The sequence below is a fragment of the Microcaecilia unicolor genome, chromosome 3, assembly GCF_901765095.1.
Source record: "Microcaecilia unicolor chromosome 3, aMicUni1.1, whole genome shotgun sequence".
Lineage (NCBI taxonomy): Eukaryota > Metazoa > Chordata > Amphibia > Gymnophiona > Siphonopidae > Microcaecilia > Microcaecilia unicolor.
The window spans coordinates 52,723,072-52,740,207 of NC_044033.1; the positions used below are offsets into that span (position 1 = coordinate 52,723,072).

The 17,136-nt window shown below is 38.6% G+C and overlaps 1 protein-coding gene across 9 annotated transcripts in view; it reads right to left on the reverse strand.

Annotated features, from left to right (window-relative positions):
* The window catches only part of AFDN (afadin, adherens junction formation factor), a 414,469-nt gene that overhangs the window by 117,094 nt on the left and 280,239 nt on the right, over positions 1-17,136 (reverse strand). For all 9 annotated transcript variants that reach the window (XM_030195932.1, XM_030195930.1, XM_030195924.1 and 6 more), the window contains one exon: positions 1,460-1,725. In XM_030195932.1, the coding sequence (XP_030051792.1) occupies positions 1,460-1,725 (266 nt within the window). The remainder of the gene's footprint in view (positions 1-1,459; positions 1,726-17,136) is intronic.

Sequence of the window (17,136 nt, forward strand, 5' to 3'; positions counted from 1 at the left end):
AACGGTCAATGCTGAAGAGAGTTTTTTTTTTTTTCTGACAAGGCTGGGAGCTCAGGTCTTAAACAGCCACACACACAAAAAGATAGTCCCATGCTACCCACATGAAAACCAAGAGGCAGGAAGGCAAAATTTCAATAAGAGAGAAAATACCCACTAGTGTTAATGAAAATACGTCTTCACAGCTCAGCGGAAAAAGTGAAACTGCCACGTCCCATGTATATAGGGGCCTGACAAAGGCTTCTAGAAGTTACAGAATACTGGGGCAGTTTCTACACCCAGGCCTCCATCGGAGACTTCACTCACATGTGAATATACTATGTCCTGCTTGTCCTTCAAAAAAAATCTTACACTGTTCACATTTTTGACCCATTGTATTTTTATATATTTGCCTTCCTTGTCATAGGCTATCAAACAAAATCTTTACTTTTATGAGTCACATATTCTAACGGTCCACACAGAACAATTATACTAAAAATGTTAAAATTTCTTAGCAAATCCGAAAGTAAACAAAATAAAACACAAGGCACCACTATAGTCATCTTGCTCAACGGAAACTTTAGAAAGCTTACAACCCCAGTCACCATGTTTTACAGCTCACTTACCAACACTGCTATGATGAAAAAAACAGGAGTACTATGCATTGGTTTTAACATCTCCATATTAATTTCTGATTCGAATCTGTGTTTAAAATAGTTCAGTACAATCATTTCCCAATTCTGCTTACAACATCTAAATTGGAGGAGTGGCCTAGTGGTTAGGGTGGTGGACTTTGGTCCTGGGGAACTGAGGAACTGAGTTCAATTCCCAGCACAGGCAGCTCCTTGTGACTCTGGGCAAGTCAATTAACCCTCCATTGCGTGCCGCATTGAGCCTGCCATGAGTGGGAAAGCGCGGGGTACAAATGTAACAAAAAAAAAAAAAAAAAACCATTGACTTGGAGAGTTTAAATCAAGGGTGTCCAACCTCAGTCCTCAAGGGCTGCTACCCAGTCAGGTTTTCAGGATTTCCCCAATGAATATGCATGAGATCTATTCGCGTACAGTGACTCCATTGTATTCAAATAGATCTCATGCATATACATTATAGAAGTCATGAAAACCTGACTGGTCAAAGGCCGAGGTTGGGCAGCCTTAGTTTTAATACCTACTGTGCCTAAATGTACATCACTTTGTTAGCTTTCAAGCTTGCAGGTGGTATTTAAGGAAACAAAATGTTTTTAAATACACAACTCACTTTGAACTCATATTTGGGCAAATAATCAAATTTGGAGGAGTGGCCTAGTGGTTAGGGTGGTAGACTTTGGTCCTGGTGAACTTCAAGCACAGGCAGCTCCATGTGACTCTGGGCAAGTCACTTAACCCTCCATTGCCCCATGTAAGCCGCATTGAGCCTGCCATGAGTGGGAAAGCACGGGGTACAAATGTAACTAAAAAAAAAAAAAAAAAAATCAAATACCAACCTGAACAATCCTACTAAGGTGGCAATCAGCAGCAAGCTCCAAGCCTTGTTTCTCAGCCCAGGCTTCAATATGACCCAACTGCTGGCGAACAATGGCACCCCAATAGTGCGAGCACAAGCCTGAGTCTGGGTCAGTGACCAGCCTGTTGAAGAGCCACATGTTGATAAAATGAAAAAGCTGAGAAAACAACTGAATGGTGAGTGCAGCATTCACTCTGCAACGTCGCAGGAGAGACATGGCTCCAGTCAGGGTATGCAAGACATCATCTACAGAGTTGGACAGAGACAAAAGAAATTACAGAAAGAGCACAAAATGCAAGTTCACATTCATAAAATTCCAACAGAGTTTGAACTTGCAACAGCCCATAGTATTCTATGATACATGAAACATAACTCTACCCAAAAAAGAAATGGAGCGAAATACGAATAACTTTTCTGGTACCAAGTTTAAATTCGTTATATTGGACAAATGAAATCAGAGTATAAACATTTTTCAGTTACTGAGGAAAGCCCTCTAAGCAAAAACTCGAAAATGAAAAAGTGTGATGTTACAGATGTAATCTGAGTTTGCAGATACATATAAAGCCAATGGTAATGGTTTTTGGGTTGTTGTTTTTTTAGTTCACTGTTCTGCTTCTTTGGGTTTGCAGATCTATTTTATCAATAGAAATCAAACAAAATAAAACATGGAAAAGAAAATAAGATGATACCTTTTTTATTGGACATAACTTAATACATTTCTTGATTAGCTTTCGAAGGTTGCCCTTCTTCCTCAGATCGGAAATAAGCAATAAGCAATAAGGAAGAAGGGCAACCTTCAAAAGCTAATCAAGAAATGTATTAAGTTATGTCCAATAAAAAAGGTATCATCTTATTTTCTTTTCCATGTTTTATTTTGTTTGATTTCTATTGATAACCTTAAGAGTGGACTAACACGGCTACCACACTCCTCTACTTCAGATCTATTTTAAAACTAAGATTTGACACCTTGAGCCTTTATTTTCAAATACCTGGAGATTTTCCCAAATTATATATTGCTTCTCAGAATCTGGTCTAATTTCACTATCCTCTCTGATGAATCCTTTACTGAAGTAATCAATAAGTATGCTAAGTCCCATTATTACATGCCCCAACAACCTAATAAAATTCGCCCCTAAATGCTTCATAATAGACCTCACGAAACACCTAAATCATAAGTTACAACATGGACTCTTCCCCAATGATAAAGGAAATGTATTACTTACACCAATACCTAAGAACATAAAGAAAAAAGCAAATGATATAACCAATTATCGCCCAGTAGCATCCATCCCTTTAGCAGTCAAATTAATGAAAGGAATGGTGACCAAACAACTTAATGATTACTTAAACAAGTTCTCAATATTGCATGAGTCACAATCAGGATTTCGATCTAACCACAGTACAGAAACTGTGCTAATCACTCTCCTTTCCAAATTTAAGAAAACAATCGCAACTGGAGACAACATACTTCTCCTGCAATTTGACATGTCCAGTGTGTTTGATATGGTTAACCATGAAATACTGCTAAATATTTTAGAATACTTTGGAATTACAGGAAACGTATTCAACTGGATCAAAGGCTTCCTAACAACAAGAACATACCAAGTAATATCAAATTCAACTACATCACTATGGAAACCGGAAAGTGGTGTTCCTCAAGGATCACCACTCTCGCCGACCCTCTTTAATCTCATGATGACACCATTAGCTAAAACATTATCCAACCAAGGCCTTAATCCTTTTATTTACACAGGTGATGTCACGATCTACATCCCATTTAAATATAACCTAACAGAAATCACTAAAGAAATCAACAACAGCTTCCAGTTGAACTCCTGGGCGGATGCTTTTCAAGTGAAACTCAATGCAGACAAAACACAATGTCTCATTCTCTCATCGCAACACAACAAGTACAAGCCCACTCATTAAAATATCCCAAACTTTACCCTTCCTGTCTCAGAAAGTCTGAAAATTCTAGGTGTTACAATCGATCGAAACCTTACATTAGAAAACCATGCGAAAAACACAACAAAGAAAATGTTTCACTCAATGTGGAAACTTAGAAGAATAAAACCTTTTTTCCCCCAAGAGAAACATTCTGCAGACTGGTACAATCACTGGTACTATGCCAACTAGCCTATTGCAATGCTATCTATGCCGGGTGCAAAGAACAAATTATTTAAAAACTTCAAACTGCACAAAACATGGCAGCCAGACTCATATTTGGCAAAATGAAATATGAAAACGCCGAACCCTTAAGAGAACAATTATATTGGCTTCCATTAAAAAAACGCATTGCATTCAAGGTTTGTACCCTGGTTCATAAGATCATATATGGTGAAGCTCCGGGATATATGTCAGGCCTCATAGACCTACCAACCAGGAACTCTACTAGCTCATCTTGTACGTTCCTGAATCTACACCATCCTAACTGTAAAGGACTAAAATATAAACTAGCATATGCATCTGGCCTAGTGGTTAGGGTGGTGGACTTTGGTCCTGGGGAACTGAGGAACTGAGTTCGATTCCCGGCACAGGCAGCTCCTTGTGACTCTGGGCAAGTCACTTAACCCTCCATTGCCTGCCGCATTGAGCCTGCCATGAGTGGGAAAGCGCGGGGTACAAATGTAACTAAAATAAAATAAAATAAAAAAATCTAGTTTCTCCTACATAGGCACGCAAACCTGGAATGAACTACCAAAAACCATAAAAACAACCCATGACATAATTAATTTCCGTAAACTATTGAAGACCAATTTATTCAAGAAAGCTTACCATAACAACGCACCCTAATTGTCAATTAACAAGATGTACACTGGACTTTCACAATATCTAATTCTTTATTTTCTATTGCTCAGACTAATTTTGAAGTTTAATATTCATGATGGTTTAAGCTAAGTTATCCCAATTTTTATTATAAGATGAACTTTCCTTCCTGAATACCTACTCCATTCTGTCTACTCTACCTTAACTATGTATTTCTTTTTTCCGGAACTGGTAATCACCATTTCGGAACTATGTAAGCCACATTGAGCCTGCAAATAAGTGGGAAATGTGGGATACAAATGTTGTAAAATAAATACACCCTAGAACATCTTCATCACAGGGAGAGCTAGTTCAAGTTTAGCTCATTATTTATCATCAATCTCTCTTTCTTTACACACACACACAAATATATGCTGTTGATACTGAAAATCTCTTATGCAACTGGAGGCAGAACCAACTAGATTAAGTGCTTTAAAAAATTAACTGGGTCACTTGAATGGATAGTTATATGGCTAAAGTTATCCATCCAAAATAAGACCACTGAAAACTGTCCCCTCAGCTCTGTGGAAAGATAATGACTGCTGGTCCTGTGCAACTGAAGTAGAAGGGAAGGGCATGTGTATTCAAGGCTGCAAAAGGTTTCTACAAGTTTTAGAAAGCTGAGCAGCATTTGCACCAGGGCTCCGTCAGTGACATCACCCATCTGTGGTAAATGTCGTGCTTGTCCTCGGAGAAAACTGAAGCCAGATTAATACAGATCCCTACAAATGCTCACTATAAATTTGGCACCAAAATTTAGGCCAGAGGTTCCAGAACATGTCCTGGGGAACCCCAGCCAGTCAGATTTTCTGGATAAGAAATGCAAGATATACCAAGGAGGTAATGTATGCAAATCAATCTCATGAATATTCAGTGTGGATATCCTGAAAATCTGACTAGCTTAGGTTACCAGGACAAGTTTGTAAATGACCAGATGTTTGAATATATATGCATATGTGCATACAAATGTGCATAAATGTCAATAATACAGTTGCATGCTATTCTACCAATACTAACCATATTTATAGTGCTACTAGACATATGCAGTGCTGTACAAAAACACATAAGAGACTAATCTTTTGTCAAGGAAGGACTATCTATCCAGCACATCTAAGGAGTTCTACAAATCTGTCTCTTGATGTCCTTTCTGTTTAAAAAAAAAAATGGTCTGTTTAGGAACATTCTTTTGCCTTCCAAGGCACAAAAATATGGAATAGTCTTCTGATAACAGTTCATTTAACTACTCCTTACAGCTCTTTTTGAAAGATCTTAAAAACTTATTTGTTTCTTAATGTTATGTTTTTTTTAAAAAAGGAAACGAAATCGCAGAATAGAATAAACATGACAAAGAAGAAATTAAGGATTTTCATTATGGGAACGATTTAAACATGGGAATAAAACAGGTGAATAAGGGGTTCAAAATTAACAAGCAACCCAAGGTGGGCATGATATACCGGCTCAGGTGGTCTATTCCAGTAGTACATTGCAGTAAGACAGAAGGAATGGAGTCTGTAGTTGGTGGTGGAGAAGGTAATTAACTGGGATGTTTTAATCAAGCCTCGTTTGTCAAGAGTTAAGGTTGAAGCAGAGACACTCACACCTTGGGGATGAATACATGGCTGAACAGATGCCATTGGGAGCATTTTGACAGAAATGATTTTCCAAGGGCTACTGAGCAGAGGTGATGTTCATGTATCAAAGAAGGGACAAAGTGTCTCCTACAGCAGACTGTCTCCTACAGCAGAGGGCTTTAAACTAGAATCATTAGGATGGATGAACAAAGCCTCCAGATAAGCAGAAAAAGTCAACATCTGCAAAGTTGTGTGTATTAATACCCATAGTATGAGAAATAAGGTTCTAGAGGATGTGATGTTAGGAGCTGATTTAGATCTGGTGAAAGTCATGGAAGATATGGATCACGGACAACTATGACTGGGATATATCATTATACTGGGCTATAATCTATTCAGGAAATACATAGTAGTAAGAAAAGGAGGAGTAGCAGCAGCAGCAATATATGTCAAAGATAATATTAAAGCAACAGAACTGCAGGATTTATGAGGTAAGGAGGTAACACTGTGGGCTAAACTGGAAAAAGGGAATGGAAATCCTGCTTTCTTTAGTGTCATATGCAGACCTCCTTCACAGGCAGAAAACGTGGACAGATCTGATTGAAGACTTTCACAGTCTAGTTATGAAAGCGAAGTACTTACTAATAGGTGATTTTAATATGCCAGATGTTGACTGGGACATCCCTTTTGCAATGTAATCAAAAAGTAGGGAGATCTTGGATTCTCTACAGGGAGATCTGTTCCAGCATTTGGTAATGCTTTGACTGCCCCTATCGGATCGACCGTTCACTTGTCTATTAGATTGTAAGCTCTTTGAGCAGGGACTGTCTCTCTTTGTTAAATTGTACAGCGCTGCGTAACCCTAGTAGCGCTCTAGAAATGTTAAGAAGTAGTAGTAGTAGTAGTAGTAATGGAACCCACATGGGATTTGGTGAGCATCTGACACCAATCAATCACAGGATGAAGTGGTGCAATATTAAGACACATATGGAGAAAGTTCATTCAAAAGGGGAGGTTGGAGACTTAAAAACCAACAAATCTGTCAAGATTGTGGGATACCTCAATGAATTATTAGCTGGATGGAAAACATCTGGGGGAAGTAGAGAAGCTGTGGGCAAAACTGAAAGGAGAGATTTTAGAAAAATCAGACAGTTTTGTTAAAAAAGGTAAACAAAAATAAAGAAGAAAGGAAGACGACTTATTGGGGTTTGTTTTTTTACATTTTTGTAAGTGATATTGCACGAGGGCTGTCCCATACACAGGCTTGGGCATGATCATATTTGATGATTTTAAGGTGGCCAAACAGGGAGAAAAAGCAACAACAAAAGCCTGAAGGATGCTTGGGTGCATAGGGAGGGGAATGTCCAGCAGGAAAGGAGACAATAGTGTCTCTGTATAAGTCTCTAGTAAGAAAATGATGCTGGATGCCACTTCATCTTCTCTGGTATACAACCCGAAGTCATGCCCTTCGACCCAGGCTGCTGTAGAGGTGCAACCCGCGCCAGATGAAATGGCTCGAGGCGCCTCATCCAGAGGTGCTGTCGCTGGTGGACTCGTTGGTGATGTGAACAGCGTTGGCACTCAGTGTGAGCCTTTAACCCAGGGAGGAGCAGTCATGGCGGTTTCACTTGAGAGCATTTGGATTGCTCTCCAGAAGATGGATACCACTGTTAAGTCAGCTCAAGAACTCTCGTCACTCATAAGGTTGATTAGGTTTCTAAGAGTTTGGAAGGTGTTAAGGAGTTCTCAGTTCAAATTAAAGATATTCAGAAAGATGTGAAATCTCTTCAGGATCTTACCTCTGTTAATGTGAAGGATAAGGTTGAACTACATAATAAGTTTGAACAGACTGAAAACTATAATAGGAGACCATCTTAGGATTTTAAATTTTCCCAAAACCCCAGGGCTCTCTTCCCCAGATGTTTTAAAGAGATACTTGTTGCAAGTACTTAAATATCCAGCAGATGGTATTCCTCCATTGAATAAAATGTATTATATCGATACTGTGATTAAAGAGGGGGGAGATTAATTGGGGGCAATAAATCAGGATCAAAATGTGGACGATTTAAATATTTCTGCAATTTCAGAGACAAATTTTAAAGGACTCTGAAAGGGCCACATTGCTGGTATCATTTGTGTTTGAACAGTACTTGAATTCTTTAATAATACTTTAAGAATTTGAAATTGTTTTATGGAAAGAAGATCTAGATATATCTTGATGTGACTAAACAAACACAGGTCTGCAGAAGAGCATTATTGGCCCCGAGACAGGAGGCTTTAACATTGGGTGCTTCCTTTTTGTTAGTATATCCTTGTAAATCTATTATTAAATATCTGGGGAACAAAAATGTTTACTTTGCTCCCGAGCAACTGAGGGTTTTATTGGATTTTTTAAAAAAGTTGTGGTTGGTGGTGTTTAACTTTTGTAGTTGGTTGTATTTTAGTTAAAAGATGGGAATAATCATGTTATTGTCCTGACCTTAATTTGATTTCCAGTTAATTCTCCTTTTATTTCATTGATCATGCCCTGCATTTTGTGGTCTAAGGAAGAATAGAACTTTGATTGTCTATTGTTGCCATATATTCCCCCTAAGTACATAAGTAATGCCATACTGGGAAAAGACCACGGGTCAATCGAGCCCAGCATCCTGTCCACTACAGCGGCCAATCCAGGCCAAGGGCACCTGGCAAGCTTCCCAAACGTACAAACATTCTATACATGTTATTCCTGGAGTTGTGGATTTTTCCCAAGTCCATTTAGTAGCGGTTTATGGACTTGTCCTTTAGGAAACCGTCCAACCCCTTTTTAAACTCTGCTAAGCTAACCGCCTTCACCACTTTCTCTGGCAACGAATTCCTGAGTTTAATTATACGTTGGGTGAAGAAAAATTTTCTCAGATTTGTTTTAAATTTACTACACTGTAGTTTCATCGCATGCCCCCTAGTCCTAGTATTTTTGGAAAGCGTGAACAGACGATTCACATCCACCTGTTCCACTCCACTCATTATTTTATATACCTCTATCATGTCTTCCCTCAGCCGTCTCTTCTCCAAGCTGAATAGCCCTAGCCTCCTTAATCTTTCTTCATAGGGAAGTCGTCCCATCCCTGCTATCATTTTAGTCGTCCTTCGCTGCACCTTTTCCAATTCTACTATATCTTTCTTGAGATGCGGCGACCAGAATTGAACACAATACTCAAGGTGCGGTCGCACCATGGAGCGATACAACGGCATTATAACATCCTCACACCTGTTTTCCATACCTTTCCTAATAATACCCAACATTCTATTCGCTTTCCTAGCCGCAGCAGCACACTGAGCAGAAGGTTTCAGTGTATTATCGACGACGACACCCAGATCCCTTTCTTGGTCCGTAACTCCTAATGTGGAACCTTGCATGACGTAGCTATAATTCGGGTTCTTTTTTCCCACATGCATCACCTTGCACTTGCTCACATTAAACGTCATCTGCCATTTAGCCGCCCAGTCTCCCAGTCTCGTAAGGTCCTCTTGTAATTTTTCACAATCCTGTCGCGATTTAACGACTTTGAATAACTTTGTGTCATCAGCAAATTTAATTACCTCGCTAGTTACTCCCATCTCTAAATCATTTATAAATATATTAAAAAGCAGCGGTCCTAGCACAGACCCCTGAGGAACCTCACTAACTACCCTTTTCCATTGTGAATACTGCCCATTTAACCCCACTCTCTGTTTCCTATCCTTCAACCAGTTTTTAATCCACAATAGGACATTTCCTCCTATCCCATGACCCTCCAATTTCCTCGGTAGCCTTTCATGAGGTACCTTGTCAAACGCCTTTTGAAAATCCAGATACACAATATCAACCGGTTCCCCTTTGTCCACATGTTTGTTTACTCCTTCAAAGAATTGAAGTAAATTGGTCAGGCAAGATTTCCTCACACAAAAGTCGTGCTGACTTGGTCTCAGTAATCCATGTCCTCGGATATGCTCTGTAATTTTGTTTTTATTGTTCAATAGTTTTTATTAAAGAAGATGGAGTTTAACAATGTAATTGAGTCTTGTACACAATCCTCTTTATCACATCACTTGTTAACTTTAACCAATTCTAACATCAACAACAAAGTACTTTTATTATTATTGTTCTTCCCCCTTATGCCCCCCCCTCCCCTCCCATCCACCCTTCCCAAGCTTCCCCCCCAACTAACCCCTCCCCCCTCCCTCTCACTCTTCTCCTCCTTATATGTTTGCACATTTCAGTCATCTGTTTATTGATTATACATTTGCAACGTATTCATTATTAAACTGCGGGCTCTGCCCCCCATCGATTTGTAATTTTGTTTTTAATAATAGCCTCTACCATTTTCCCCGGCACTGACGTCAGACTCACCGGTCTATAATTTCCCGGATCTCCCCTGGAGCCTTTTTTAAAAATCGGCGTTACATTGGCCACCCTCCAATCTTCCGGTACCATGCTAGATTTTAAGGATAAGTTGCATATCACTAGCAGTAGCTCTGCAAGCTCATTTTTCAGTTCTATCAGTACTCTAGATGAATAACATCCAGTCCAGGAGATTTGCTACTCTTCAGTTTGCTGAACTGCCCCATTACGTCCTCCAGGTTTACCGTGAAGTCAGTAAGTTTCTCCGACTCGTCCGCTTGAAATACCATTTCCGACACCGGTATCCCACCCACAACTTCCTCGGTGAAGACCGAAGCAAAGAATTCATTCAGTCTCTCCGCTACACCTTTGTCTTCCTGACTCATCCGCTTGAAATATCATTTCCGACACCAGTATCCCACCCAAATCTTCCTCGGTGAAGACCGAAGCAAAGAATTAATTCAATCTCTCCACTACGTCTTTGTCTTCTTTGATCGCCCCTTTTACCCCTCTGTCATCCATCGGCCCAACCGATTCTTTTGCCGGCTTCCTGCTTTTAATATACCGAAAAAAAATTTTACTATGTTTTTTTGCCTCTAATGCTATCTTTTTTTCATAATCCCTCTTGGCCTTCTTTTTTTTCTGCGCCTTGCATTTGCTTTGACACTCCTTATGCTGTTTCTTGTTATTTTCAGACGGTTCCTTCTTCCATTTTCTGAAGGCGTTTCTTTTAGCCCTAATAGCTTCCTTCACCTCACTTTTCAACCAGGCCGGCTGTCTTTTGGACTTCCGTCTTTCTTTTCTAATTCGCGGAATATGTATGGCCTGGGCCTCCAGGATGGTATTTTTGAACAGCGTCCACGCCTGTTGTACAGTTTTTACTCTCTCAGTTGTCCCCCTAAGTTTTTTTTTTACCGTTCTTCTCATTTTATCATAGTCTCCTTTTTTAAAGTTAAACGCTAACGTATTTGACTTTCTGTGTACAGTTACTTCAAGGTCGATATCAAAACTGATCATATTATGATCACTGTTATCAAGCGGCCCCAGTACCATAACGTCCCTCACCAGATCATGCGCTCCACTAAGGAGCGAATCTAGAATTTTTCCTTCTCTTGTCGGCTCCTGCACCAGCTGCTCCATAAAGCTGTCCTTGATTTCATCAAGGAATTGTACCTCTGTAGTGTTACATTTACCCAGTCTATATTTGGATAATTGAAGTCACCCATTATTATCACATTGCCCATTTTGTTCGCGTCTCTAATTTCTTTTATCATTTCTGCGTCTACCTGCTCATCCTGGGGAGGTGGACGGTAGTACACTCCTATCACCGTTTTTTTCCCTTTTATACATGGAATTTCAACCCACAATGATTCAAAGGTGTGATTTGTGTCCTGCTGAATTTGTAATCTATCTGAGTCAAGGCTCTCATTAATATACAATGCTACCCTTCCACCAGTCCGGTCCACCCTATCACTACGATATACTTTGTACCCCAGTATGACAGTGTCCCACTGGTTATCTTCCTTCCACCAGGTCTCAGTAATGCCTATTATATCCAATTTTTCATTTAGTGCAATATATTCCAACTCTCCCATCTTATTTCTCAGACTCCTAGCATTTGCATATAGACATTTCAGAGTATGTTTGTTGTTCCTATTTGCATGATGCTTAGTACCTGACACTATTGATTTGCCATCTTTTGTCTGATCTTTAGTTGTATTTAAGGGCACCTGGCCTACCACGGTCTGTTGTGCAACCTCACTATCCAGAAACCCTATCTTCCCTGTTTGAGTTATCTTGGCAAGATACCTTTTCCCGAACCATGCGCTTTTGAGCGACTGTCGGCCTTCCCCCCCCCCCCCCTCCCATTTCTAGTTTAAAAGCTGCTCTCTCTCCTTTTTAAATGCCGACGCCAGCAGCCTGGTCCCACCCTGGTTAAGGTGGAGCCCATCCTTTCGGAATAGGCTCCACCTATTTCTTTTGCTCTGTATTGCTTTAACAAGTGTATTTACTTGTGAGATGTTACTCTAAACTGTATAAAAAAATAATTTGTTTAAAAAGTGTCTGGCGAGACATCAGAGTATTGTGTACAATTCTGGAGACAGCACCCTCAAAAAATATCAACAGGATGGAGTCTTAGTCAAAGCATATTGGTACAGATTTAAAGATCTCAATATACTCTAGAATAAAGGTAGGAGAAGGGAGACATGAAAGACATCTAAATATCTCCATGGCATAAATGCACAGCGGACAATCCTTTTCAATTGAATGGAAGCTCTAGAATGAGGGGGCACAGCATTTCTACAGCGCTACTGGACGAATGCTGCACTATACACAAAACACAAGAGAGTCCCTGCACAACAGAACTGACAATCTATTCTAAACAGAACAAACAAGGGCTTCAGGATTTATTATGGGAATAATTAAAATAAACATGGGTGGAGAACAGGGGGTTAAGAGTTAAAAGCAGCCTTAAAATGGTGGGCTTATAGCCTAGATTTGAATAAGGAAATACTTCTTTACTGAAAGCGTGCTGAAGCAGAGCTTCCCAGTGGAGATGGAGACAATGAATGTACCTGAATTTATAGCACAAATACCTAGGATCTCTAAGGGAGAGGAAGGGATAAGTAGATGTTATGGATAAACAGATTTGATAGTCTTTATCTGCTGTCATTTTCTGTGTTTCTACCTAAAAAACTGGGTTCTCAGGGAGAGGTGCAAAGAGATTTTAGCCAGTGCAAGGCAAGCTGAGGGAGTTTTTTTTTTTTTTTTTAAGATTTTGCTCAGACCTTTTTTCAGTAGCAGCTTGTTAGAGCATCAGAAAACTTCCACTTTAGTGGAGTCATTTTAGGTCTAGTCCTTAGTGAAATGCAGGGCATAGTTGGAACCGCTGGGAAACAGTGATCATAACATGCGCAAGTTTGAGCTACTATCTAGAGTGAAGCCATAAAGGAAATCTACTGTAGCAGCATTTAATTTCCAAAAGGGCAACTATGACAAAATGAGGAAAATGGTTAAAAAGATACTAAAGTGATTGGCTGCAAAGGTTAGGACATTAAATCAGGCATGGACGTTGTTTAAAAATACAATCTTGGAAGCCCAGACCAGATGCATGCCACGTATTTACAAAGGTGAAAAGAAGAGAAAATGAGCAAGCATTGGTTAAAAGGTGAAGTGAAAGAGGCTATTAGAGCCAAAAGAATGTCCTTCAAAGAATGGAAAAAGGACCCAAATGAAGAAAATAAGAAGCAACATAAACACTGGCAAGTTAGATGCAAAGCACTGATGAAGGCTAAAAGAGGAAGAGAAACTTGCCACAGAGGCAAACTCACAGTAACAACTTTTTCAGGTACATCAGAATCAGAAAGCCTGCAAAGGAATTTGTGGGACCTTTAGATCATGAAGGCGCAAAAGGAGCACTCTCAGGGAGGTCAAGGCCATAACAGAGAGACTGAATGAATTATTTGTTTTGGTTTTTACTGAAGAAGATCTAAGAGATCTACCTGTATCAAAAATGGTTTTCAAGGGCGACAAAGCAGGAACTGAAAATCTCAGTGAACCTGGAACACGTACTAAGCCAAACTGACAAATTAAAGAGCAGTAAATCACCTGGACCACATGGCATGCATCCAAGGGTACTTGAACTCAGCATACAACAGAGAGGGTCAAAGTACACAGCAAAGCAATCCAGAAAAGAAGCACAAAGGGCTCTCAAGAAAAGGTACAAGTGTAATTTATGACCCGACACGGGCCATGTTTCGGCGTAAAACAACGCCTGCCTCAAGCGGTCAATTCTAAAATATAAACGAAGAAATTTTTAACATACAACGTATTAAAATACATATACGATACCACAAAAACAACAAATACTGCACTGTGACCACAAACCAAATTAGATTAAATGTAATAGAAAATGAAGAGTGTGCACCAAAAAACACCTTGGTTGGACAATGACGACTTGAATGCACCCTAATGCAATGTGACATACATAGTGTAGACACTATGTGCATGTGTGAAGTACCGATATTCATTAAAGTTAAATTTTGTGAATAAGTGACGATAACCAAGTGACAGAAGAGAGACCACAAACCGGCAACTAAAAGATGAAACTAATGGGTAAATGTAAAAAGGCTTACCAACAGGACAGCACAACTAATATAAGCTGTGGCTTAAAAGGTAATACTCAGACAGTAATCAATCCGCTCTTTAAAAAGAATGAATAAAAAAAACAATGATAATTGCACTAAAAAATCCTAAGAAAATATAAAGCACTACTAATTGTGGATGAAAAGTGCAAAACATACATTACTGTTCTCCAGACTCTACCATAATCAGTAATAAAGAGATGAGTAACAACTGTCTCTAGTTGTTACTCTGACACAAACATTCTCTACCAGATCTTATCAATCGCATCATAGAGCAGACTGGAAAAAACACCCTAATAAAACCATGTCCCTCCACCAGAGCTGACACAAAAAGAGAGGGAATACAGCATACAAAAACAACCAAGCAAACAAACAAAGCAAACACTGGGCCTTCAGGATTGAGAAAAATGTAGTCCTTTATTTATGATGAAGACCCGACACGGGCCGTGTTTCAGCGTACAAACGCCTGCATCAGGGGTCTAACATAGAAATACATAAAAATATGTCAGATATAAAATTATTAAAAAACAATAATGGAGGACCAACATCAAAATCTCTAAAAATTAAAATACAAATACAATCCTATATACATACACATATACATGTCATAATTATTATACCCATACATGTACATATATAAAAAAGACATTTTCTTTAAAAAACATATATAAAAAACATACTTTCATACATACAGCTACATATGTATATCTGCATGTATCTACATCTACACGTACTTACTCATAAACATAAAAATGCATACATATACATATATGTGCACAATTACACACAATTATATCATATATCAGACTCATGTGTGCAAATCCCTAAAAAACTTAACAAAAATGGGCATTACAAAGCAAGAGCCAAAAACAATATATGATATATAATAAAGCATAAGACAACTCAAAAAATCAACCATACCAATAAAATTATATAACTTAACTTCTGAACTTATGATGCATATGCATATCTGTGCACACCTACAAACACTCATACCATATACATAACTCTGATACAGCATTACCAACAGAAAGTGGACATAACAAATAGAACAAAAATAAAAGACCATCAAACCTTACCAAAAAGCTCCTATAGGCCAGCTTATGGACTAGTGAACAAGGATGTAAAATAAACAATTAGGGTAAACTTCCTAATGTAGAAAAGAGAGACTAGAGTGTTCAAAATCAACATCTAATGTTTCTTAACCGATGTTTATGCTACCAGTTGCAGACCCATATACATATTAAACTAGCATTCTTGCTAAACGTATCCCGAATAAGTAAAGACATACTCATCGTCTCTACATAACCCACCCAATGAGGACGTCAAAGCATACTTAGGTAAACCAATATATAATGACAATATATCCCCATGCGTCCACATGCAGTTGTTAGATGGATTAGACATCCTCATTATATGTCAAATGGAATGAACGTCATCAAAAGTAGACTCCTTTAAATTGTCGATCTAGTACTGCATGAAGGAAGCTCAAATGGCACATTATAACAGGCTCTATCATCATAAAATACATTATTTCCAAAAAGCTTGATCAATAGATGGGAAACACAAGATTGAACAACTCGTCTGTGAAACGCCTCCAGCCTCATAGACCGCCAAAAAATGAGAGCATGTGCGCAAAGCAGTGCTTAAAGAGAGGTCAATGCAATGACGTCACGGGGCATATCCTAACATTTAAAGAAACTCCACATTCGCATACTATAAGCGCAAAAATATGCACTTACTGGCCCCTCGCGCAAAAACTCCTCGATACACGCAAGGGACCAGTAAGTGCATATTTTTTGTTTAATATGTATATGGGTCTGCAACTGGTAGCATAAACATCGGTTAAGAAACATTACATGTTGATTTTGAACACTCTAGTCTCTCTTTTCTACATTAGGAAGTTTACCCTGATTGTTTATTTTACATCCTTGTTCACTAGTCCATAAGCTGACCTATAGGAGCTTTTTGGTAAGGTTTGATGGTCTTTTATTTTTGTTCTATTTGTTATGTCCACTTTTTGTTGGTAATGCTGTATCAGAGTTATGTATATGGTATGAGTGTTTGTAGGTGTGCACAGATATGCATATGCATCATGAGTTCAGAAGTTAAGTTATATAATTTTATTGGTATGGTTGATTTTTTGAGTTGTCTTATGCTTTATTATATATCATATATTGTTTTTGGCTCTTGCTTTGTAATGCCCATTTTTGTTAAGTTTTTTAGGGATTTGCACACATGAGTCTGATATATGATATAATTGTGTGTAATTGTGCACATATATGTATGCATTTTTATGTTTATAAGTACGTGTAGATGTAGATACATGCAGATATACATGTGTAGACGTATGTATGAAAGTATGGTTTTTATATATGGTTTTTAAAGAAAATGTCTTTTTTATATATATATATGTACATGTATGGGTATAATAATTATGACATGTATATGTATATAGGATTGTATTTGTATTTTAATTTTTAGAGATTATTTTGCTGTTGGTCCTCCATTATTGTATTGTTTTTTAATAATTTTATATCTGACATTTTTATGTATTTCTATGTTAGACCCCCTGATGCAGGCATTTGTACGCCGAAACACGGCCCGTGTTGGGTCTTCATCATAAATAAAAGACTACATTTTTCTCAATTCTGAAAGCCCAGTGTTTGCTTTGTTTCCTCCACCAGAGCTCTGATATTACAGTGCTCTATGGTGCACTTGATAAGATCTGGTAGAGAATGATGTTTGTGTCCGAGTGATGGTCAAAAAAAAA